Source organism: Leptonychotes weddellii, chromosome 12 (genome assembly GCF_054177405.1).
Source record: "Leptonychotes weddellii isolate Sample4059 chromosome 12, ASM5417740v2, whole genome shotgun sequence".
Taxonomy (NCBI): Eukaryota; Metazoa; Chordata; class Mammalia; order Carnivora; family Phocidae; genus Leptonychotes; species Leptonychotes weddellii.
The window spans coordinates 40,680,224-40,706,876 of record NC_138380.1 but is presented as its reverse complement, the minus strand read 5'-3'; the positions used below and the strand labels follow the sequence as shown (position 1 = coordinate 40,706,876).

Sequence of the window (26,653 nt, the reverse complement as noted above, 5' to 3'; positions counted from 1 at the left end):
ATAAAACTGAAATGTTAAAAAAAAAATTTTTGACATGTGCATACACTATTAGTGTTTGAAAATCCTTATTACAGGTATGCGTGTATTGTGCTAATTCAGAGTTTTGGGACTTCCCAGAGTTGAAACATGCCACTTCTCTCTACTTCATACAAAGTTGCTGCTAGCCTGCAGTCTTTCACCTCTCCCATCCAGTGTGATCGGGTATTCCCTTTCCTTGGGTATTCCGTTTAAAGGAATGTAGTGGCTTTGAAGCCAGGCAAGGGACAGCCCTGCACCCTGCCTCGGGTACACAGGAGCTGCTGTCTGTGTGGCTTTACCTCTGGAACGCCTTGTGTCTAGCTGTTAAGAGTTTCGTTCTTGGAGCACAGAAGACTTGAATATAAAACCAGCTGACAGGTGCTGGACGAGGCTCCCACCTCTCTGAGCCTCAGTTTTCCTCATGTGTCAAGGGGGGATAATTTCCATCCCAAAGGATTATTGTTTCACTAAGGAAAACTCATATGAAACTCAGTGCTGGCGAAAGGTCAAAACGCAATAGTTATTACTATTCAGAGACTTATTTGGAAGGGTCTGTGCAGAGGCCCTCCAGGACTAGGAATTTATACGAAGGGAGAAGTGATGTTTGGGGTCTGTTTGAGGTCGTCATGCAAGGGGATGGTGTGGTGTCCATCATGCGGACTGTCCTGTAGCCCAAGTCTCACGCCTTCCGCCTCATCTCAGGAGGAGCAGTATAATAGAGAACAAGTACAAAGCAGAACAAGAGCTTTAAGTTGGCATGAGCAGAAGTCAGCACCGCTGGGTGGTAGCCCAGGTATCAGGCGTGGCACGTGGCAATGTAGACACTGTCCACATGTAGCCTTAGTGTTGGCGTGAGTTGTGGACATGGCGGCATGCTATGGGAGCCGGGGGACCACCTCCTTCAGGAGCTCTGGGTCCCGTCCGCAGCAGATGCATCACAGTCACTGGAACAGGCGGAAATAGGTATGACAGATGCACTAGCTGGAAGGACCCAAAAACCAAGGTGGAGGTATTTGAAGTCATGCTCAAATTTCCACCATGCAGTAAGTGAGGGTCGAGCCAGAGAAAAATGGACTCTCGCCAGACTGGTCTGGCTGTGCGAACCTTCGCATCCTGAGTGATACCTCCCAGGCCTCTCCATTCCACATTTCATGTTCTAGTTCCTTTCTGGAGGGCTTGCCATCTATTTTTTCCCTGTTTATATGTGTCTGGCTATCATTTATGTCATTCTTAGAATATGATTAACCACATGTCATGTACATGGATTTGTTATTAGCCGGGTTTCACTCAACCTTTGTAGTGTATAGAATATGGAATAGATAGCTTTCACACTTTCTCACTTTTTTCTCAGCATCTTTTCCTCTCCCCTCCCCTGACCTGCTCCCTGAATCTCTCTAGCCAAATATTCTTGCTTTTCCCTATGAATCTTCTTCTTTCTTGTAACTATATTCTATCACTTGCAATCTGCCATCGTAGTGATGTCTTTGCAGATCTCTCTGCGTCAATGTGAGCAGACTTGTGGATCAACCGTTCACTTCTGTACGGGCTGACGGAGGCTTCAAAGTCATTCCAGCTCTCTTTTGTCTTTCATTGTGTTTCCCAAAGCACTTTTTAAATTTTTTACTTAAAATTTTTCTAGGTTAAAATGTTGAGCCTATTTATTAAAAAAACAGACAAGGATCTCTGGTGTTTCTGTACCAAATGATGACTTTAGCAGTGTCTTCACCAGCACAGTGAAATTTGGTGTAATTATAATGACAATCAAAAGCAACATTTTTAGAAAAGTGGGAGTTCTTATTTTCAAATCCAGAATGAGGTTAGGTACACATTATATTTCTGAATTATTAGTTTTTCATTTATTGAAAGTTAATAAAATCACATGTGAATAAAGAATGAGAGAAAGAAGGTAACAAGAGGCAGGAAGGAAAGGAGAGAGGGAGGAACCATCATGCATGGGTAAACACTTTCATTTGAACATTTAAAATCACATAACTTTCATAGTCTTTCTCAGAAGAAACGATGGAAACAAGTCACGATGGACTGATGGAATGGGAACATTCTGAAAGTCATGCAGCAGCTCAACCATTAGCTTTTGGAATGTACTTAGGCTGGGTGGTGGGGGGGGGATCACCATTCTTTGAACAGCTTTATGTGCCAGGGCACTGGGTTTGGTTCCAGAAAGTGAAACACTTGACCTCTACCTCCACTGAAGTGTTTTCAAATGTAACTCTTAAACAATGCTTATGTGGGGTACTCTGATAAGAAAGGATTGCCTTTCAAAGTAACAAATGCCCCTGACTCACGAGTTTGTGCCTAGCTATTTTTCTACATGATGAGAGGTTTTGGCACACTTGGCTCTATTGTGGTATCTCGTACTGCCATCAAGGAGATGGTTTGGGCAAGAGAATCTGTTACAGGGTCGAGGTGTGGTTGTTTGGCCATGAAACAGAGTGGAAACAATAAAACAGAACACAGCAATACAAAATCAATACAGCCTGAGCTCATAACCTCATTTACTTTCTTATATTCTGAAAATTCATGAAAATCTTCACGAATGTTGTGAGCCTGTGTCAATCCTGTTGGATCAGCGCTCTCTCCGATCTATAGCACAATAACGTGATGAAATAAACTGTGGAGCAGAGGGATATACGTTCAAACTGCAGAAGATATAATCATCTTTAGTGACCTGGGATCCATCTTCTTTGGAGTAGAACTGAGGTGAGGGAGAGAGGATAAACAGGATACTGAGATGTGGGAGATTCAGAGAGGTAAATAGAGGCCCCAAGCAATGGTGATGCTGAAATAGAGGCCAAGAGATGAATGTCTCCATCCTGACAGACCCGGGCATTTGCTTTCTCTCATGGCAAGGTGGTATCACTGCAAAGGCAGCCATCTTGGCGGGGAGTCCATGAGCTGTGCCACAGAGCTCTGCCCTCACCTATCCCTTCAGTGGATCTAAAGAGGGATGTGAGAGAAGCAGTCCTTTGGCTTTGAGTGGTGGCAGATACCAGGAGTGGGCAGAAGGACAAAACCTTTTATTCCTCCTACTCTCCCAGGCTATGACTCTCCTTCCTTCCAAATCATTTATACTGGTCCAAATTCTTCAGCTCAAGAGCATGTTTAGCTCTTTGCCACATTTTTCCATTAATATCGACCTTCACTTTAAGAGTCATATTGATTTCATATTGAGAATATATATGCGCTCAACATCTTTATAAGATCTTTGTTTTCTTTTGGGGCACCTGGGTGGCTCAGTTGGTTAAGCGACTGCCTTCGGCTCTGGTCGTGATCCCAGGGTCCTGGGATCGAGCCCCGCATCGGGCTCCCTGCTCCGCGGGAAGCCTGCTTCTCCCTCTCCCACTCCCCCTACTTGTGTTCCCTCTCTCACTGTGTCTCTCTCTCTCTCTCTCTCTGTAAATTAAATAAATAAAATCTTAAAAAAAAATCTTTGTTTTCTTTTCACAAATACTTGAAATTCTCATAGAACATGAACATGTCAGCTCAGTTACTTGACTTTTTTTTTTTTTTTGAAGATTTTATTTATTTATTTGACAGAGAGAGACACAGCGAGAGAGGGAACACAAGCAGGGGGAGTGGGAGAGGAAGAAGCCGGCTTCCCGCGGAGCAGGGAACCTGATGCAGGGCTTGATCCCAGGACCCTGGGATCATGACCTGAGCCGAAGGCAGATGCTTAATGACTGAGCCACCCAGGCGCCCCTCAGTTACTTGACTTTTTTATTTCTCCAGGAGATCAAAGTGATAAATAATGAGTGAGATATTTATTGCTTTCTCTTTTTCCCTGAATGTCTTACCCCCTTTCCAAAAGCTGCATCATCCTGCCGAATTTAGGTCATGGAATTAAACAGTAAAATATATGTACATGTAAGTCACCTTATAAATATAAGTGTTTTTGGTCTAAAAGGTATTTGTTGCCCATAAGCTGTATATAGATGATTGTCTTTATTATCTTACACTAAGGGATTCTCTCTGTTTTTGAGCTTCCAACTATGGAAGAATTGAAAACCTTATTATCAGTTTAGAGGAGAATTGTGAAATTAACAACTTCCAGACAAGACTTCTGAGGAAATTTGGAGAGTTTAAGGAATTTAAGACTGAGGTGAAATCTAGAAATGGGGTTCTCATATTTGAGGTTACAAGGGGCATTAACATTTCTGCTCTGACCCTTGCTCCCTCACACAATGGCTAGAATAGAAGAGAAGTGAAGCCTCAAAGAACCATGGAATGGGGGTTCACTTCCTTATCCTGAGTCCTGGGTAGCCTCTGGTGGTCCCTCAACCTTTAACCTTTCCTCAACTGTGAAAGGAAGAAGCTCATGGCTCCATTCTAGGGCTGTTGTGAGAAGGAAATGAGATCACCCACTTAAAACGAGCAGCTTGCATTTGTGGGCGAGGCAAATGCTGTATATATTCCAAACGCTGTATATATTACCTTATTCAAAATGACGGCGTGAAAGACATGCTGTGTCCATCACTTGGCAAGTGAGAAAAGGCAGGCACAGAGCTGAACTTTGCAAGTCTGCGTTCTTAACCACTCTTTACATTGAGAGCATCGACTCGAGCACAATAAAGTCTCATTCGAAGTGAACTAGAAATACTATTATGCCTTAGCTTTCCTTTATTCCCAATCTTCTCAAGGGTGTCTTTGGAAATTCTTAAAGAAACAGAACGAGTGGTGTTAAAAATCACCTTATGCATGCAGTAAGTGTAGGAGTGCATTTGAAAGGAAGTTATATAATAATTACCAAATGTGACGCATTCAAAAGTGATTGTGAAAATAATACCTCGCAATTATGATGGAGTAATTGAGAGGTGCTGCTGAGGGAAAGATTTATTTCTTTCCTTTGCTCCTGAAAAACTAAGGATATTTATTTATCTATTTATTGGTTTGCTCATTTATTGGCAGATGGGGCGTTATTGTTCAAATTTGTGATACTTAATTTAGGAGTCGGAAGGGTGACGCCTCTCATACAATGATCACAGCCTTTAAAAGTAAATTTCCTGTTGTCAGACACCCAAATTAACTGGCATGGATATATGACAAATTGTGAAACAGTTGATTAACCCGGTTGCCAAATAAGAACTCCCTTCAGATAATAACTCAGAGTTCAACACATTTTAGCACAGACTATATGAAAGTCTTTATTTAGCAAAATCAGAGATCAAGATTGTTATCCTACATTTACTTTCTCAAAGATAATGTGATTATAATAATAACAATGTGATGAGCTTTGGTATGAACAGCTTCTGGGCCCAGTTCACTAGAAAGTGCATTTATTTTTGCCAGTAAAGGATGTGATTACATAGTAGAAAAGAAGGTGGGTTATTGATTTTTTTTTTTTTTCTAAAGACTGCTTATGTTCTAAATGATGACCGCAAAAGTCAACTGATATTCTCAAGGCTACCCAGCAAAGGTGGGCCAGGATCCAGGACTCCTGCTTGCTAGAACTTGTTCTTCCCATAACAATAAATTACCTCCTTATTTTTTGGATTCCTCATGCTTAGTAAGTCCATAATTCTTGGAAATATGCTCCAGTAGAGACAGTTTGGGGCCAGATTGGTGCTGGAGGTGCTTTCTTCCCACATGGGGGCAGGCCTAAAGGAGGAAGGACAAGGTGGGCTCCCTCCTTCTGCGCATTATCAGTGACCTTCTCCCTGCTCCTACATGGCTGATGCACCACGCATGTTGGTTTTCATGACATCCCCCTGCTATATGAACTAATGTAATGGTAATCTTCACTTAACATGGTCCTGATTTAACATAAGCTAAGCGGCATCATTAGAAATAATGGTAACAGGGGCGCCTTGGGTGGCTCAGTCGGTTAAGCGGCTGCCTTCGGCTCAGGTCATGATCCCAGGGTCCTGGGATCGAGCCCCACATTGGGCTCCCTGCTCGGCGGGAGGCCTGCTTCTCCCTCTCCCACTCCCCCTGCTTGTGTTCCCTCTCTCGCTGTGTCTCTCTCTGTCAAATAAATAAATAAAATCTTAAAAAAAAAAAAAAAGAAATAATGGTAACATTTTCCTCTTCTTTCCAACAATTGTTGTATTTGCTAGAACTTTCAGAAAATGTTAAATAATACCATGAAAATGAACATTCTGATTTTATTCTTGATTTCATGGCATCATGAAATACGTTCTGCCCCTCCTCAGCCTTGCACTAATGTGGTGGAAACTATACCTCTACCCTGACAGCTACCCACAGCTACTGCCAACTGGTAGGAATGAGCAAAGGTGGAGAAAACCATTTACCATTCATACTCTAGAGTTTTGCCATGCGTGGAAAGTGCTCTCCTTTATCCCATTTACTTACGGATTTCTTCTATTTTTATATTTTTTCTTTTTCTTTCTTAAAACAGGCTTGCATATATGCAGCATTTTCAAAGTGATTACATGCTTTTTGTTTCTTTGTTTGGCTATTATAACCATGGATTACATTAATTTCAAAACATTAAATCATTCTTCAGTTTCTGGCTAAACTATTTTTTGGCCATGGTGTATATACTCTTATATTTGTTAATTTTTAATTAGGGTCTTAGTTTCTGTATTAGCAAGTGACATTTACTGTCAGTGTTGTGCAACTTATTTTAAGACCACATTTTTAGTGTCAAGGTTTTGCTACCTTACTAATATCATTTGAGGAATTTCCATCTCTTAGTATGCCCCTGATTTATATAAAATGTACCTCCTCTTTACAGGGTCTATAGTGCTGTCTCTAAAACCATCTGGGCTAAGTGATCCTTGGAATGTATTCTCAATTTTGTCCATGATTATTGATATATTCAAATTTTCATCTTTGTTTATATTTTGGTCATTTACATTTCCCTAGAAAATTATTCATTTTATCTGCATCTTCACGTTTAGTTTCAAAGAATTATAGCTAGTATTCACTTACAGTTGCTACAGTCTCTTATCTATACTCTCTATTCTAATTGTGAATGTTGCATATTTCTGTATTTTTATAATTTTTACCCATCTTAGAATTGCCTATTTCATTGGTCTTAACAAAGAAACAAATGTTGCATAAATTTATTAATTCTATGGACCTTATCATTTATTTTATTTAGATGGAGGTTTTTTAAAGAATTACTGCTCCTATTTTTCTATAAAATATTTTTCTGTTGATTTTAAGTGTTTTCCATATTTCAATAAATTTTTCTTTATTACTTTTACTCATTGTTTTATTTCTAACATTTATAACAGTTGTTCTTTATCGATGTAACAAGGCCCTCTATTTAAGCCTTTTTCTTTCATTTTCTCTCATAGTAACATAGGAACATGTTCTTTTTGTGTTGTTATTGCTTACTATCACACACTCCATTAATTTAAAACTTTTTTGTCATTTTATTTTATGTATATTGTAAATATCAGCAAAGAATGCTCTTAGCCAAAAGTCAGAAATCAGAACTAACCATAGCTTAAGCAAATAAGTGTGGTGTCTTTTGCTCTTCTATTTTGTTTTGTTTTGCCTTTTAAGACCTCTAAGGCCATAGATTCTTTTCATATGCCATCCATCTTTAGCATGTTACTTTGTTGCCTCATGTTTGCAAGATGAATACTGCAGCTCTGGACCTCACAAGAATTTCTAAGCCAAGACAAAAGGGTAAGAATGGCACCAGTTATGTTAGTTTCTTTCATCTGAAAAGTAAAAACTTTCCCAGAGCCCCACACTTCCCTGTCATTGACTAGAACTGTATGACATGACCAGCCATAGCTGCAAGGGAGGCTAGAAAGCATTTATCTGTTTTGGAGTCTCTACTAGAAGATGAAGAAGAATGAGTTCGAAATATCTGGCTAGTTAACCAACTAACTCTTGTCTGCTGTAATATGTCTATTGGAAATAAAAATTATGATTTTTTTAATGCAATCTGAAATGTGACTTTTAGGTTTATTATTATAATTGATTTTAATCCTCTCATTACGCTTCTCCCCCTTTTTATCTTTTAGTATTGTATAGAAGATAATTTCTTCCCTTTTTCTCCTCTCTTAAAATTTCTACTAGTAGTTAATGTTTGTTGAAGAAGATTCTTAACCTGTTTTCCTATGATAAGATTCAAAAATTGAATTTTATCTTCAATATCCCATTATTTAAGAGAAGTAATTATTAATTCCCAACTTTCCCTTTTGTTATACTTAATCACACTCCTATTACCTGACTTATAAGAATATTTGAGATTTAGATCAGAATGCAGTATTCTGTATTATGCAGTTCATTGGTTTTCAGCATATTCATAGAGCTGAGTGTCCATCACCACAGTCTGTTTTTGAACACGTTCATGACTCTAAAAGGAAATACACAAAAATGCATTATATTATTAGTTTTTCCTTTGTATATATTTTTTTCAGTATTTTCATTGTTTCTAGCTAGATTTTTTTTTTTATATTGCATTATTTGTTTCAGAGGGACAGGTCTCTGATTCAATAATCTTACACAATTCACAGCACTCACCATAGCACATACCCTCCCCAGGGTCTATCACCCAGCCACCCCATCCCTCCCACCCCATCCCCCACTCCAGCAACCCTCAGTTTGTTTCCTGAGATTAAGAATTCCTCATATCAGTGAGGTCATATGATACATGTCTTTCTCTGATTGACTTATTTCGCTCAGCATAACACCCTCCAGTTCCATCCATGTTGTTGCAAATGGCAAGATCTCATTCCTTTTGATGGCTGCATAATATTCCATTGTATATATATACCACATCTTCTTTATCCATTCATCTGTCGATGGACATCTTGGCTCTTTCCACAGGTTGGCTATTGTGGACATTGCTTCTAGCTAGATTTTTAAATGTTCTTCAGGCTTCTTTCTTTTTTTAAATTTTATTTATTTATTTGAGAGAGACAGAGAGAGATAGCAAGAGAGAGAACACAAGCATTGGGGGAGAGGGAGAAGCAGGTTCCCTGCTGAGCAGGAAGCCCAACACGGGGCTCTGGGATCATGACCTGAGCTGAAGGCAGACTAACCAACTGAGCCACCTGGGGAGGGGCCCTTAGGTTTATTTCTAACTTAACTAGTTGCAATATTTAAACCCAGCCTTTCATAACCTTTGTTGGCTGGAGAGTGAACTCAGCAATGTATAACAGAAAACTTAAAGAACAGTTGCTTAAACAAGATAGCTATTTTTGTTCTTTTGTATAACAAGAAGTCTAAAGGTAGGGAAATCACAATTGGTACAGCAGCTTCACAATATCATTGGCTACCCAGGATCTTTTATACCATCCCTGGGATGTGGTCTTTTTTCTCCCGCTCACAAGATGACTGCATTGGGTGCAACAGATACGAAGGAGGGGCCCTAAGAAGGAAGGAAGGAAGGCTATCCTTGTATCAGGAGAGGAATACTTTCACAGAAGCACTGAGCACACTCTGCTTACATCTCATTGGCCAGAACTATGTCTGGCCTAGCCAGCTCCTATACACACCCCGCTTCCAGAGAGACTTGTGGCTTTTCGATGGACACATTGCCAACATGAACAATTAGAAAGGGAAAATCAATATTGGATAGGCAACAGTCTTGCCACATTCCTCTTTTTTGACCCCTTCTTAGGTTAGTTGAAATAGATCATCAATTAATATTTTTTAAAGAGTATATTTTAAAATTTCCTATGTATCTGAAACTATAGTCCCATGCTTTCACAGGTAAAAACTCAGCTTTGCCTCAAATCATTACATTTCCCACTCAGAACCCTGTATTTATTTTCTAAAGCTTCATTGAGACATACCTTAGATAGCATAAAATTCCTGCATTGAAAGTGTGTAGTTTAGTGATTTTTAGTGTATTCATGACACTGTGCATCCATTGCTACAACAATCTATTTTAGAACATGTTCATGACATCAAAAGGAAACTCCATTCACATTAGCAGTCACTCTTCATTCCCCTCCTCTTCCAGTGCCTGGAAACCATAATCTACTTTCTGTCTCTATGGATTTTCTTATTTAAGAAATTTCATGTAGATGGAATTATACAATACATGGCCTTTGCAACAGACTTCTTTCACTTAGCACAATGTTTTCAAGTTTCATCCATGTTGTAGCATATAAGTACTTCATTCATTTTGTTGCTATTTGAATAATATCCCATTGTTTGGATGTACTACATTTTATTTATCTATTTCATAAAATTACCATCCCATTGATGGGTATTTGACTTGTGTCCACTTTGGAGCTATTATGAAACTTCATGTGCAAGCTTTGTGTGAATATGTTTTCATTCTCTTAGGAATATACATAGCTAGGAGTGGAATTATTGTGTATTAGGATAACTTTATGTTACCTTTTGAGAAAGTATCAAACTGTTTTGCAAAGAGGCTGCACCATTTCACATTCTCACCAGCAGAAGAGGAGAGTTCTAATTCCTCCTCATTCTTGTCAACACTTGTTATTGTCAGTCTTTTTTTACTATAGCCATCTTGGAAAGTATGAAGTGGCATTTCATTGTATTTCCCTAATGACTAACAATGTTGAGTATTTCTTTGTGTATTTACTGGACATTTAAATCTCTTTTTTGGAGAAATATCTATTCAGAGGCTTTCCCCTTTTGGTTATTTGTCTTCCTATTGTTGAGTTGTAAGAGTTCTATATGGTATACATATTCTGGATACAAGTTTCTAGTCAGATATATAATTTGAAGATACTTTATCCCATCATATGGGTTGTCTTTTCAGTTTCTTGCTGGCGTCATTTGATGCACAAAAGTTCATACTTTTGATGAAGGCCACTTTGTCTTTTTTGCTTTGTCACTTAAGCATAAGAGACCATTGTCTAACCTAATGTGACAATGATTTCTTTTATGTTTTTTTCTAAGAGTTTTATAGTTTTTGCTCTTACACTGAAGCTTATGACCCTTTTGAGTTAATTTTTGTGTCTGGTATGAGGTAGGGGTCCAAATTCATTCCCTTGCATGTGGATATCCAATTGTTCCAGCACCATTTGTTGAAAAGACTAATCTTTCCCCCATTAAATTGTCTTGCACCTTTGTTGAAAATCAATTGACCATAAATGGGAGGGTCCATTTCTGGATTCTCAATTCTATTCCATCATTATGGGATATGTCAAAATGTCTATTGTTACACCATTACCATATTGTCTTAACTTCTGGAGTTCTGTAATAGATTTTAAAATCACTGAATCTCTCAACTTTATTCCTCTTTTTCAAAATTGCTATTTCTAGGTTTCTTCTCACTTGTGCCTCTGACTAAAGTGCTTTGTTTTGAGGGACATTCCTCAGAATGCCGTGTACCACCATCGGCCCTCCCCTAGCTCCTTTTTCTATCTTGGATTTTTTTCTGGAATTTTCAGCCCCTGTATGGATGTGGGAAGATGAGACAGGGAAGAGAGCAGGGGTTTATCCTCCAGCCACCTTCCAGAAGACTTCAACAGCACAGAGGTGGAGAGGATGTCTCATTCCTTCACAGTTGTAGGTTTCACAGCACCAGGTCAGGGGATCAATTTGGGGAGACACACAAGCATCTTTCTCCTTCCTCTTCACTCATGGTCTCATTTGGTTTCATAAAAGTCTCCTTTAACGAAACCTGGGTAAATTCCTTTCAACCCCATTCCACCTTCTGTATAACTGATGTTTGCCCAGTACCTCCCACTATGACTATTAGACTCTGTTTATGGCCAGCATCTGTCTTGGTTGGTTTATGCTCATGTCTGATGACAATATTTTGAATAATACCCTGCTCATCACACATGTCAATTACCCCTAGATATCAAGATGTGATTACCTTTCAGGATAAGCTTTGGTGCTGTTATGAGCTTTCATCTAAGCTGTGCTTTAGAACTGTAAACCAGGTGCCACTTGGCTTTGGAGCTTTCCATTGGATGGGACATGAAATCATGGTGTAGCTGCAGTTTCTGACTGCACTGAGTAATTTCATTTAATAATCATTTTGATTTTCCCTCTGTGTAAATTTTCCCTGAGAGGAGGTTAGGCTCATTGGGAGGTGAATTCATTCTCTCAAGTCATTAAGGTTCCAGTTAGTGCTCCGCAGCTATATTAATTAAACTATACTCAACTTCCCTAAAAATGAAATTCTCTATATCCCCAGTGAATTTGAGATTCACACTGCATAGATTGAGGCATGAATACGCCAAAACCTGAATTTTTCTTGAAGCTTATCTTACCTAATTTTTTTTTCTTTTTGCCTCCCAGTCTGCCTTGATGAAGGTATCTTGTAAGTAGGGGCATGAGGAAGGTGATGTTTCATTTCTATTTTTGTACTTCACAGAGTTTTTTTGGTTAATCTAAATGTCCTATCTGGTAATAATATCTGAGAAGAGGGTGATAGACAGTAAAAAGGAGGAAGTATTCTTTATTTTAATTAAAATGCTAACATAAGGCATGATCATTGAGTGATTGCATTACAAAGCAGCTACTTGTTCTGCCATAGTTAAGTGTGATTTGATGCGTCCATTATGAGCCTCTCTTCTCAGGGGTTTATATCTTGGCCAAAATAGTCCCTCCAGGCTGAAACTTGGCAGACAACTCAGCCTAATTACAGTCATTTTCCTTTTTGGATTAAGAAAATGGAATTATTACAGTGCTTTAAGCCCACCCATCCCCATATTTTCAAAGGTCTGTATTTATATCATCATAAATTGTGGGCTTTTGATCCTTTCAAATAAGATGGCAACTTAGCAAGAACCAAAGGAGTTCTTAGTACCTGTAAGCAACTTGATCCAGGCATTCCACAGAGAGGGACTCATCCTTCTGCAAGCGATTGTAGCCAGGAGTCCAGGAAGTCACTACATTAGTAACAAGGTTCGTGGGGGTGTCAAGAAGGCCGGTGCTGTGGGTTTTGTTACCTTCAGTGAACAGGCAAGGTGTATCTCCTACTCCCAAGTCATGAGTCCACAGCCCCATCACATCCCTCCCTTGACTTTCAGCTGCCCTAGAATTGTCCTTCCACATGTCGACCTCCATGCTCCTCATTCATCTTTACCCATCAATAGGGGTGGACAAAATTCAAGGGGGTTAGTGGCGATTAGTGGGTTCTTAGGGTATTAATAGAAATCCTGGGTCAGCGAATCTTCTCTGCAGGAGTCACTTATGTTGTAATCTTGGAGACCTCAGGGATCAGTGGCTTTACCACCTCCAGAGGGCCAGGTAGGTGATTTGTTTGCTTCCATAAATTATCATTGTATTATTTTTGCCACAATTATTTGACATATAGATCACTATGGATAGTATTAAAATTTTCATCATTCCTTAGGTGCAATAAGTGAAATTGGACTTAAAATTCTACATCTTACCTTTTCTATCCCACTTGACTTTTTTCTATAACTCAAGGCATGTCATGTCCTCTTTGAAATACTTTCACTTAAAGTGAAAATATTGTAGATAGTAGAAGGAATGCTTTTGCAACTTTTAGATAGCTTCCCTGACAAAAACCACAACCTACAATTTGCAAACTTTTGTGAAGAAATCAGTGTGGTTTCTGCAATTTACAGCTTGGAATTCCCTGGGTTCTTGCTTGTGAATCTATCTAGATCTATGCCATGAATATGTAACATGCAGACTGATGCTGAATGTAGCACTGTGATATAAATAGGTTTCTTGGGCTTTTCAGAAAAGCAACAGGAGTTAAAAAAAAAAATTCAACTCCGTTTTCTGCACTGTGCAGCCCATTAAAGAGACTGTGGAATCAAAATGCTGAAGATGTTAGACAGAAAATGTTGCTGAATCAGTCCCTTCAAAGAGGCTGCCGCGAATGAGTCACGTGGTGCGGAGGGAGAAAAAGCTGGGCACACTCCTAGCTGTCGAAGGTTTTATTTACTCGGAAGGTTTGGTATTTGTGTGAGTGCAGTGAAGAAATAAGGTATGTCAATGATACATACAAACAAAGTTACAGCAATTAAATTAAAAACTAAAAAGGTTTTGAATGTTAAAACCAAAAACGTTTTAATTGAACATAATTCTATGGAAGACTATTAAATTACCACTTTGGAACAGAAGCACAAACAATGTGATAATGAGCTATGGAACCAAAATTTAGAACAGATAAGCTGAAAAAATTACAGGTACCCTGGTGTAGGAAATGCACAGTGCTAATGATATGAAAATATGAATTATTTATACCTTCTTTAAATGTAGAATGTAAATTTGCTTGGAATTAATTTCTGTTGGGAAATCACTACACAGTAAACATGGCTGTCCCTTAGGGTAATATTTTTCCTCCTAAATGTTATTATTATTATTTTATTATTATTGTTGTTGTATTGGGAAGAAGAGGAGATGAAAAAATACTCAAGATTGAAACTGCCACGTTATGGTTACACTGGAAAATTAAAATTTCATTTCTAGGCAACATGGAATGTAGGCAGTTACAAAGTAAATTATCCTACGCTTTTCAACAAAGGATAGCCACACTGAGTGTTATGGACTGAATTGCTTCCCCCTCCACCAAAGATTCATGTTGAAGCCCTAACCCACAATGTGATCATATTTAGAGAGGGGGTGAGGGCCCTAACCCAATGGGACTGCTGTTCTTATAAAAGAGGAGGATCTCTGTGTGCGTATGTGTGTGTGTACAGAGGAAACGTCATGTGAAAATGTAGCAAGACCATGGCCTACTGCAAAGCAGGAAGCAAACCCTTTCCAGGAATGGAATTGGTCAGTATCTTGATCTCAGACCTCCAGCCTCCTGAACGGTGAAAAATGAATTTCTGTTGTTTAAGCCACCCAGTCTGTGGTGCTTTGTTATGGGTGCAGACTAAGACACTAGGTCAGTAAGATGCACATTTAAATTTAATTTGAAGGCATTTTTATATTTACTAATGTTCATCCACTGAAGACCATAAAGGCTTTTGTTTTTTTCAACCCTCTGAACTGTGTGCGCATGAATGCCTGTATGTACTGCCCCTCAATTACTTCTGTTTATTGATTCATTGAACGTATATTGTTGTTTCTTCAGAATGGGAAAGTCAATCTGTAATCACTATAAAAATTGTTGAGATAGTTTACATTCTTTTTCCCTATTAAAGCTTTAAACTCTGATGTGTATTTACATTTTCAACCCCTCTTCACTTAGACTAAGCACATTTCAAGTGCTTGTAGCCACATGCGGCTAGTGGCCCTCATACTGGACAGTACAAGTTTAGATTGGTTCAAATTAGTTAGTCTCATGCAAAAGTAACATGGAATAAGTCTACCATACCTATAAGAGCATAGTCAAGTGATCAGCCAATAGATTCTTGGGTCTTCTTAAATATGTATACTGAATCATCTCAACTATAACTAATGGGAGACTATAACTAATGGGAGAAAGAAAATTTATGATTATCTAAGAGGCATGGACATGGGACCACTGGCTATGGTCTTGGGTCCTGGGCTCTGTCAAGACAGAGATTAACATCTTCCTCCTTAACTAACCTTCCAGGAAACCTCAGTAGCTCCTCACCCCAATGCACTTCACAGGTGGGGAAGCTGAATCCAGAAAAGGAAAGCAATTGGTTTGAGGAAATTAAACAGTTAATTAATAGCAGAACTAAGACTAAGACTCAGGTCTTCCAGCTCTCTATCCGTTAATCTTTAATAAACCATGGCATTTCTGAATTGATGCCAAAATGTCTTTGTAACCCTTACCAAAATAACTGTACTTCAGAACATACACAAATCATATAAATCACGTGTGGGGGTGGTGGGAGGGGGAAGGGATTTAATGAATAAGTTTTGTTAGTTAACATAAATATGTACTAATTTATCTCAGCTTCTCAGAATATTTTTAGGCTCTCTTGCCATTCATTTCTCTTCTCTATTCTGGCTGAAGGCCACGTTCTGGAGTCCTTTGGGCCAGATGGACTAGCTGTGAGGTCTGGGCTTATAATTTCTCTGTGACTCCGTTTCCTCAACCTATACAACAAGAAGAAAAGAGGTACTTCCTCATAATGTGGTTGGAGGGATTTAATAAAAAAAGACATTAAAAACACAATAGAGTCTGGTACATATTAAGCATTTAATATATGTCAGTTGTTATGAATGGATAAAATTCCTACATAACTGAGTTTCAAATGATGATGTTGATTACTTCTTATTCTCTTCTAGTAAGAGATTACTTCTGGCTGGAATGTCTTCCCATCTTCCCTTTGAGAGTGTTGGTGGGAGGCAAATGTAATGGGGGTCATGTTCTAGAGGCAAGAGGTAATAGATGCTTTCTCTCATACTCTCACTAAAGACACTAAAGCCAAACACTCGCTAAGAGCAAGAGGAGAGTATGTGAGTGCCCTTGTCGTTAGTGAAGGGTTGGCTGGCTACTAGGAGCCAGTCAGACTTGTATGGTGTCTGACAAGTTCTCTCTGAGTCTCTCTGCTGCCCATCTCGCCCTACTCCCCTGCCTTAGCTTTACCTGGACCTTCTTCCCATGAGCACCCCTTGTTTCTTCCACATTGAACATCTCAAAACTCTATCAACTCATCAACCCCTTATCCATGCTGTGTCTTTGCACCTAACTTTCCCTCTGCTTAGAACATTCTTACCACTCCCCTCTCCTCCTGCCCAACACCTCTCTTCACCTTTTCTTGGCAATGTACAACCTCCGATGCCTGCTCTTCCTTGAATTCTGAATGCTCCTGGGCCCCTCCGGCATTTTGTTCTGACCTGTCAAGTTACCAGAAGATGTGTGTTGAGTCTCTCTTCCGCACCAACAGGGGGCTCCTTCTGGGTGGGGACCCACCTTACTCACTTCCCCATCCCCAGCTCCTAGCACATGGCCCGGTGCCTCCTAAGTGCCCATGCACACGGGTTAGATAAAGGAATTAAGGATCCTGCCCACAGCTGACCACCATTCTTACCATTATAGCCCCAGAGCTCTTTCCCTTCGGTGCTCAGAGTCTGGAGCTCCATTAGGCTTCCAAATGTAAATTCTGTCTTTTAATTATGAACCGTAGAAAAATGTGTGCGTGAATGTGGGTATATTTTTAACCTTGGGTGCTTGCATTCTTTTTACCTTTGCCTGTCTTGGAAATCTTTGCCTTCCCTGTGATCACACCTCTCTCTCTCAATAAATGGACATGAAAGCGAAGACGTGAATATTTTTATCCGACATTGTTTCGTGGCTGTTTCCTTTTCATGGACCATTAGCAGCTTCCAAAGGCAATATCCTTTCACTGTCACACTAGGCCATGGGGGGCCATTTCAACAACTTCAGACTAGGGCATTAAGTGTAATTCTGGATGAGAGTCAGCACATAACCAAATAAAAATAATAAAGGGAAAGCTTGTAGGAGCCATTTGGAACGCTGTCCCGCGCTGAATTCATTTGCAGCCTCGCAGAAACCTACCCATCACCAGTGATCAGCCCCAAGCCCGACCGTACCTTATTTAATTGTAAAGTATTTCATACCCTCAGAAACAGCCCTGCTCATTTGCTTTTCCTTTTTTGGAGATTGTCTTGGTGGAATGCTGAGATCCTAATCAGTGGGAGAAGAAGAAAATACAGGTTTTTATTTTAGCAGAAAAAAAAAAGGTGCGTTTCTTAGAGCTTCTCTCCCTTTCTTAAAATGAGCATTTAGGAGGCCTCTTTGGAAATTCTTCTAAAATAGGTGCTTAGCACAGGGGAGAAAGAAACAGAAAAGCAAGGCGAATTAAGCTCAAGTGCCTAAGTCAGCATGAGCCACTGCCACCCCTGGTCTCCAAATGGATGGCAGCTGCAGAGATGAACTGGGGAAAGCCAAGCATGGGAATTGGTTTCCAGGCCAGTGTCCCGGATGGTCAACCCACTTGAGAGTGTCCTCAGGTCTAACCAACCCAGGGAAGTTCAGCCTACATCAGTGTATCCCTAACTTTCCTGACACCAGGGCCCCTCAGGGAGGCCAGTTGTTAAACACACTGATTCCCAGAGACCTCTCACCTTGAAATTCTGACTTAGTTGGCCTGGGGAGGGTAATGAGAATCAGTATTTTAAGTCATTCTGGATGAACCTTATGATCCGGCAAGTGAGAAAACACTGCCCTAATTTATTTATCCATTCTCTAAACAAACTTCTTTGATATCCAGTTTTGTACGAGGTGGTGTCCTAGAAACTGTGGGGACAGAGCAGGAGTAGACGTGGACCCTGCCCCCAGGGAGTCCACAGTCTAGAAGAAAGTTGTGGCACTTCCAGAAAGCTGCCAGTTCGTGCTTTTGTTTTCAGCTTTTCTACAACTCAGTGATGCAGATGAATAAATATTGGTGGTATATTCACTCATGAGGCAGTCAAGAAATGCTTGTAGAGTTTTTGCGCAAGATGTCCTTCCTAAGACCCGAAAGGGTCACACCCCGGAGCTGATCCTTCAGTTCAGAGTATCTAAGGACAGCCTACATTAGAAGACCAGAGATGACTCATGAATCTGTTTAATTAAATAATGCTAGTACAAAAATCATAGCTAATATTCATCACATGCTTATTATGTGCTGAGCTCTGTGCTGGACATTTTCCTCTAAGCTCCTTTAAGTGAAGGACTGTTTTGTTCATTGTTATATCCCCAGCTCCTAAGACAGGACCTGGCACATAGTAACTGCTCAATAAATATTTGTCAAATTAATAGGTAAATATATTATTAGCTGACATAATCATCAAGACAGTTCTCTGAGCTAAATATTAAATACTCCAGATATTCTAGAACTCTGGGAGAACTAGAGATTCTGAACCCGGAGATTCGGAAATATAGAGAATCTCTATTTTTATCAAGGTCTTTGAAAGATTCTCCGAATCAGCCAGATTTGGGAAGTAGGAAATCTGGACCAACCCCCTAACAGATATATAAATCCCGTGGGCTACATTCTCCTTTTTTGGCTTCTCCTTGAACATCTCAAGGACAAGAAATTCACCACTGATTATGCTAGCCCATACTGTAACCCGTACCAAAGTCCAATCACTTTAGTTGTAGAAATGCTCTTCCTTATGATTACCTGAGTCTGACCTTTTCTTCACTACTTCCATCCTGATTTCCTCTCCAGGTAAAGGATGATGCCTACAACATTTAGCTCCCGATCACTATGTATAAATGAAGAATTGGATCATACCATCATACCATGATCTAGAAACAAGGGGAATGCTGAATCCACAGCTGATCGTAGCTGAGAGGCATAGACCCTGGACTCATTAGAAATCAACACTGTGCTCTGAGTTTAGGAAGTACATGGACCCAAGTCCCATAAACTCAGGTTTGAAAATTGACCAATGTATTAATTATTTGACCTTGTATAAATTCCTTGGACTCTCTGAACTTCAGTTTTCCCATATGTGATGTGTCAATAATAAAATATGCTACCATGGTGTGGGTAAAATATAATAGGTAACAATAACAAAAACAAAATCCATATGTAAAAGTAAAATAATATCACATAAAAAACATAGCTAACATTTTTCGTGTGCTTATTATGTGTGAGCACTGTCTCAGCTAATATTCCCTTAAACTCCTTTGGCGTATTTTGTTTGCTTTGTTCATAGTTGCATCCCCAGCACCTAGAACAGCATCTGACTCATAGTAACTGCTCAATAAATATTTGTTGAATAAATGAGTCAACCCATTCACTTACCTAATCTTCAAAATAGCTTTGTGAGCTAAATGCTACTGGTAACCCTATTTTACAGGTGGGAAAACTGAGACTGGTTACTCGTTCAACCAGGAGGTGATGGAAAGGAAGTTTAAACCCAATACATTCCCAGTGCAATTTATTATGTGTCTTTTACCATTCGTTGCTGATGTTAGTAAATGTAACATTAGATTTGTATCCTTATGCTTGGTGACATCTGTTGCTGGAGAAGGAACACATGAATTTGGTTGTGGTACTGGATCTTAACCTGTCATCACTCCATCCTGTGGGTGAATGTGCATTTTCGGAAGCTGGCAGCACCAGACCGGGGCAGCGTTCTTTTCGTCCAGCTCCTGGTGGCCTCGCTGCCTGCTTTGTGACATACCGTGCTTTACCCAGGGCCTTGGGTTGTCTTTTCCTCCCACTGAACAGTCGCTGGGAAAAGCGAGAACTCTGAAACTGCTGGACTGAAAATGAAATATGCAGTGGCTTCGGGCTATGTGTTCCCTTTGCTGGGAAGCACAACCAGGATAATTGTTTCTACAAAAAGAAACTACAACTCTGGCAAAAAAAAAAAAAAATCAAACCCTCTGTTTGTTTGAGCCTATCATAAAGCATTGATGGTAATTATAGAAGCTGATTGTGCGACAGTTTCGTTTAACTTAATTGGCAATTTTTTTAAGCCGCAACACAATAAAAATAGTAAAGAACGAGTCAGGTTCTAGAGTGGAACATTTAGCTTTGGTGAAATGTCAAAGATCTGTACACACTGCCAAAGGTGTGGGAAAGTAACTCTTGGCTGTCAGCTCTGTTATTTAAACCTTTGCTCCTCGTGTTTTAGATTCTGTTTCCTGAATGCAGAGTCTGATGTGGGCTTTTAGCCCATTGTGGCTAAACAGGTCTTTCAGCGGTTGTGGGAAGAAATGTGCCCCATAAACTAATTTGGAAACATGAGAGTCCTGTGTCTAGGAGAGGTGGCTTTGCAAGACGACTTGGGTCTTTGGTGGCGGCATCCTGCTCAGGTGTGTCGGTACTGAGCCTGTATGAGAAAGGTGATGCCATGATTATGAAGAGACAGGGAAAATTTTCAAGAAAGAAAAAGAAATGAAGAAAGGTATTGCCTTTCCCACCAGCATTTCAGTAAATAACTGTGTATGTCACTTTTCCCCTTTGAAGAGCCACCAGGACTATATTCTCAAGGAAGGCGACTTGGTAAAAGTTGACCTTGGGGTCCATGTGGATGGCTTCATCCCTAACGGGTCTCACGCTTTCTCGTGGTAGATGTGGCTCAGGGGACCCAAGTAACAGGGCGGAAAGCAGATGTCATTAAGGCAGCTCACCTTTGTGCTGAAGCTGCCCTATGCCTGGTCAAACCTGGAAACTAGAACACACAAGTGACAGAAGCCTGGAACAAGGTCGCCCACTCGTTTAACTGCACACCAATAGAAGGTATGTTGTCCCATCAATTGAAGCAGCATGACATTGATGGAGAGAAAACCATTATCCAGAATCCCACAGACCAGCAGAAGAAGGACCATGAAAAAGCTGAATTGGAGGTACGTGAAGTATATGCTGTGGATGTTCTTGTCAGCTCAGGAGAGGGCAAGGCCAAGGATGCAGGACAGAGAACCGCCATTTACAAACAAGACCCTTCTAAACAGTATGGCCTGAAAATGAAAACTTCATGTGCCTTCTTCAGTGAGGTTGAAAGGCGTCTTGACACCATGCCATTTACTTTAAGAGCATTTGAAGATGAGAAGAAGGCCCGGATGGGTGTGGTGGAGAGCGCCAAACACGAACTGCTGCAGCCATTTAATGTTCTTTATGAGAAGGAGGGTGAATTTGTTGCCCAGTTTAAATTTACAGTCCTGCTCATGCCCAATGGCCCCATGCAAATAACCAGTGGTCCCTTTGAGCCTGACCTCTACAAGTCTGAGATGGAGGTCCAGGATGCAGAGCTAAAGGCCCTCCTCCAGAGTTCTGCAAGTCGGAAAACCCAGAAAAAGAAAAAAAAGAAGGTCTCCAGGACTTCAGAGAATGCCACCAGTGGGGAAACATTAGAGGGGAATGAAGCTGGGGACTGAGGTGTGTCCCATCTCCCCAGCTTGCTGCTCCTGCCTCATCCCCCTCCCACCACACCCCAGGCTCTGTGAAGTGCAGTTTGTCTTCTCCACCCAGAACAGCCAACAGAGCAGGGTCTCCCTGCCCCCATCCCTGTCCCCATCCCAACCCCTTCCAACAACAACCAGCTCCAACTGACTCTGGTCTTGGGAGGCCAGGCTTCCTAGCCACCAAAGACTACTTTAAATAGAGAAGAGAAATTGAATAATAAAATCAGGAGTCAAAAAAATAAAAAAATAATAATAAAAGAAACTGCTTATCCATGTTTTTCTGTTACTATACATGTGTGTGTCCATAAATGATATAGTGATGTGTTTAAAATTTACATAAATGTTATCATATTCTATGTTTCTGCCTTCAATTTCACCCAACATTAACTTTTTAAAGTTATCCATTTGATACAGAGCTAGATCTCATTCATTTGTTTTAATTTTTTTCTTCCTCTCTCTCTACCTCTATTATCTGTCTATCATCTATCTCTCTATCATCTATCTATATCATCTCTCTCTAGAGATACGAGATCTCTTTCTAGAGAGAGATGAGAGTTTGATTTATTTCTAATTTCTCACATTCTTGCCTTTAATTGTTCAATTCGATTAAAATTTATTTTTGTATAAAGTGTGATACAGAATTTCCACATGTCAAAATGTTGCTTATGGAAAAGAACATCATTTCCTCTACTGCTTTATAGTGCTCCCCTGTTCTATTTCCAGTTCTGATATACCCATAGGTCTGCTTTTGGCCACTCTCATAATCCATTAATCTATGTCTCTGTTTCTGAACCAATATAATATTCTTCTAATGATTATAGATTTCAATAAGATTTGATACCTGCTAGGCTAAGACCCACACCTTTATTCTTCAAAATGGAAAACTGTGATTTAGATAGCAAAATTAAGCTTTGACCGACTTTATTAGAATCAAAACCAAAATGTGAATTTACTCTGAGCCCAAGGAAGTGGGACATATCATACTGTCTGCAATTAGTCCTCAAAACAATCTGGTAGGATTGAAAGTACTATGCCCATCTTGGAAAATGATGAAGCTAAGAGCTGGTGATGTTAGATAACTTGTCTTCTGAAGACATTTAGAAAGTGGCATGAGCGGAATGTCTTTGACTTCACGCTGGTATTTATTAAAGATACTTTTCACCAAAACTTAGTGCCCTCGTGAAGCCCAGTGAAAAATAATTTTTTCTGCCCTTGGGTAATATGAACTATATATTTTCCTCTTTGGAGTCTAGGAAATTTAGATTCAGATTTGTGCTTAACAATTTCACTCAAAAGTTCCTTATGATTTAATTATCTATGTACTAATTTTTGCTCCTTTTCTTAATATCCTCTTCTAATGCATATTTTTTCCTGTCCTGATTTTGAAATATTTATTCCTACTGTACTGTGTTGATGCATGTCAGTTTTATAGCTAACTTTAAACAATTTACCAAAAAATTAATGAATACGTGTTATTTCTATTACAGCAATGCTTCTCAAACTGTAATGTACATCTGAATCACCTGGGGTCTTGTTGAAATGCGGCTTCTCGGGCAAGAAGTCTGGGCAGAGCCTGAGACTCAGCATCCCCAAACCAGCTCCCAGCTGATGCTGGTGCTGCTGTTAACCCAGGACCACATTTTGAGACGTAAGACTCTGCACCCCAGATGAGAAGATTGCGCAGTCACATCTGCAGGGTTCCCCGGAGGAGACATAGATGCCCACAGTGGGCTGAGAATTACTCATGACGGTTCACCAATTTTCTGTATCTTTATTTTTTAATTTTTTTTAAAGATTTTATTTATGTATTTGACAGAGAGAGACACAGCCAGAGAGGGCACACAAGCAGGGGGAGTGGGAGAGGGAGAAGAAGGCTTCCCACCGAGCAGGGAGCCCGATGTGGGGCTCGATCCCAGGACCCCGGGATCATGACCTGAGCCGAAGGCAGACGCTTAACGACTGAGCCACCCAGGCGCCCCTGATTTTCTGTATTTTTAGATACCACTGGGAAACAAAGGTGCTCTTGGGTGTGATTTACTGTCAGTCACCTTCCACAACCAGGACACAGGCCTTTCTAGCTGAGGAGGACCACTTAGGTAGTGAGGACATTCTTCCTCTCTGAGCAGGTCTCAGCTCTGGCTCTACATTAGAATCACCAGCAAGGCTTTTTAAAAGACCTTATATAGCCACGCCACCTTCTAGCCCAATTCAATCGGGATTGCTTGGGGGGAGGGCCTCAAGAATTTTTTCAAGTCTCCCAGGTGATTCGAAAATGCAAGCAAGCTCGAAAACCACTGCATTGCAAGGAGGGAGAGAACAGGTCCCTTTCACCGGTTTTGCCGAGAATCCTGCCCTCCCCTTGGACCCCCCTCCTGAGGCCAGGCCAGCATCAGGCCAGAGCTCTCGATTTATTGAAAATTTATTGAAAATAAATTTTTCAAAACTATTTTAACTCCCAGCCCCTTGAAATTCTCCCTGTAGGGATCCTTTATCAGACTGGGCTCTTTCAGAATTTTCTTATTTTAAGATCCAAATACGAATTAGAGAGTGAACATCTTAAATAACACAGAACTGTTTCTGTACTCAAAAAAGGTGAACTATGGACTGAATTTTTGCCCCTTTTTCCTTACTTGCCCAGATCTGCATCTTCCTTTCTTTCTGCCCTTGTTTTTCAGGTCGAAGTTCACTGTGCCGGAAGGCAAGAGTCAATGCTCTCTTTATGGGTCTTATTTCTATGAAGTGGAAAGTAGGGAATTTGAAATCCACATGACCCTGGAGTTGCATCTTATCGGCCCTAAATATTCATTATGTGTTGAAAAGCAAGTTTTTTCTTCATATAAAAAAGCCAGGATAATACTGACTTCACATGATTGTTCATTGAGTTGAAAGAGTTAAATTAATGAAATGAGAATATGTGACAGAATTTCTTTCACTTCACAAGAACTCAAATCTTAGTTTCCTTCCCTCCATCCTTCCATTCCCGTTTAGAAAGAAGTTGCAATATACCCTTTTGTATAATTGATACCCCTCCTTCTCCTAAAAGAGATTTGAGGAGACTAAAAGGAACAATAGAAAGCCAATATACAAACAAATATTTAATGGAAAGCATGTGCCTGAGTGAGATCATTCTTTTAGAGAGATAACTATCACATACCACCATTAAGAAGTAATGTGCTCTTCATAATCTTAATTCAAATGAATAACTTTTGAACAGAAGAATTGCTACTAAAATTCCTAATGAAACATAGCAATTACTTTCTCATTTTTTCTTTCTTAATTTTTTTCTTTTAAACCAAGGTCTTGGATTGCGAAGAAATTAAAGACAAGTATGTTCACCACCTTTTTTTTTTTTTTTTAAATTGCAGTGCTTTTTTCCAATTTTGAAAACACCACTTTAAATACAGGTAAATGTTTAGATTTATTGTGATAAAAAAGAAACCCATTTCTATTCCATTAGAATATTTCACGGTAGTAGAATTTCTTTTCTGCATAAGAATAAGTAGATTCACATTTCTTATATCCTCAGAATGTAAATTATGAGCATATTTGGGTACGCAGTTGTGAAATAATGACAGAAGATTGCCTATTCTCAGAAGGCCTTGGTTCTGAGCTGTCCCAAGGATAATCTTGAATATTATTATTTAATTTCATGACCCCCTAACCTTGTTTCTACCCACATGATGAAAATGCGTTGAACAACATATTTAATACTTAAGCTAATGAAATGTTTTGTTTCGAGGAATTTTATGGCTCCTTTGTACTAATTGGAGACAGGGCTGAAAGTCAGCATCTCATATATAGACACTATACAAATGGACACTGAATTGATTTAAAAAATCAAGTAAAGTAGCACTGCATTTGCTTTAAAACACAAAGGAATAATTTTCGCTACCGCACACACACACACAAACACACACACACACGCACACACACACACAAAGTGATCCAAGCTTATTTTTCTTTAAACATGTGGTCCCTTGTTTACCACTTTTAATAGAGATGTAGATACAGCGAAATATTTCTCTACAAAAAGAAAAGAAATGGTACAAGCATCATGCTAAATGGCGTATGTCACATGAGCTTTAGGTTATGGAGACAGTAGGGAGTGGTGAGGACTATGGTGAACCACAGAGCATGTCCAATTGTTGCCACGTAGGAATGGAGCCCAGGGTTGCCAGATCTTTTGAGTTTGCAAGGAAAACAAACAGCCTGGATTTTTATGTTAAAATGTCCTAAGTTTTAAAATACATATTTTTAAAAACAATTTAGGGGACAAATAAAATATGACTGCCGATTAAATTCAGCTAAAGAGCCACGAGTTCAGGGCGCCTGGGTGGCTCAGTTGGTTGGGCGACTGCCTTCGGCTCAGGTCATGATCCCGGAGTCCTGGGATCGAGTCCCACATCGGGCTCCCGGTTCAGCGGGGAGCCTGCTTCTCCCTCTGACCCTATCCCCTCTCATGCTGTTTCTCTCTCTCTCTCTCTCAAATAAATAAATAAAAAAAAAAAGCTTTAAAAAAAAAAAAAAAGAACCACGAGTTCATAATTACCGCTTTAAAAATACCACAAAAGAGTCAAAGGGAAGCAATTTCAGTGAGGTGTTTGGTATGAAGACTAGTCCTTTTCTAGAATGAATTGTTGATTGTTCAGGAGAAATGTGAGATGGTGTCTGTGTGTGTGTGTCTGTGTGTGTATGTCTGTGGTGTAGATAGCAGGCTATTGGAAATCTGTTTGGTTGAATGGGACATAATACGGAATACATCACCTTTTTGTGATGGAATGTTGAGAGTTGAAGGCACATATTTGAAGCAAGTGGGGAAGGAAGTAGCATGGGGAAGGGCAGGACGGTTGTGTCCCTGGGGACCGAGTGAGGCTCCCAGAGAAATTGCCAGGACATAAATGAGAATGATAGTCTGGGTGAACAATACAAGTCTTGGTAAGACAGTGACCTGTCAAAGATGAACTACTTTTGGAGGTGATTTTTAGA

General features: G+C 39.9%; 1 protein-coding gene across 1 annotated transcript; it reads left to right on the top strand.

Moving 5' to 3' along the window:
• The first annotated feature begins 890 nt into the window (after positions 1-890).
• On the top strand, positions 891-21,893 carry LOC102732612 (proliferation-associated protein 2G4-like). The gene is given in 6 exon segments (XM_031038319.2): positions 891-981; positions 4,017-4,135; positions 7,554-7,635; positions 20,456-20,620; positions 20,623-20,828; positions 20,831-21,893. Coding segments are annotated over 6 exon segments (1,473 nt in total). The 3' UTR covers positions 21,641-21,893.
• Positions 21,894-26,653: the final 4,760 nt, after the last annotated feature.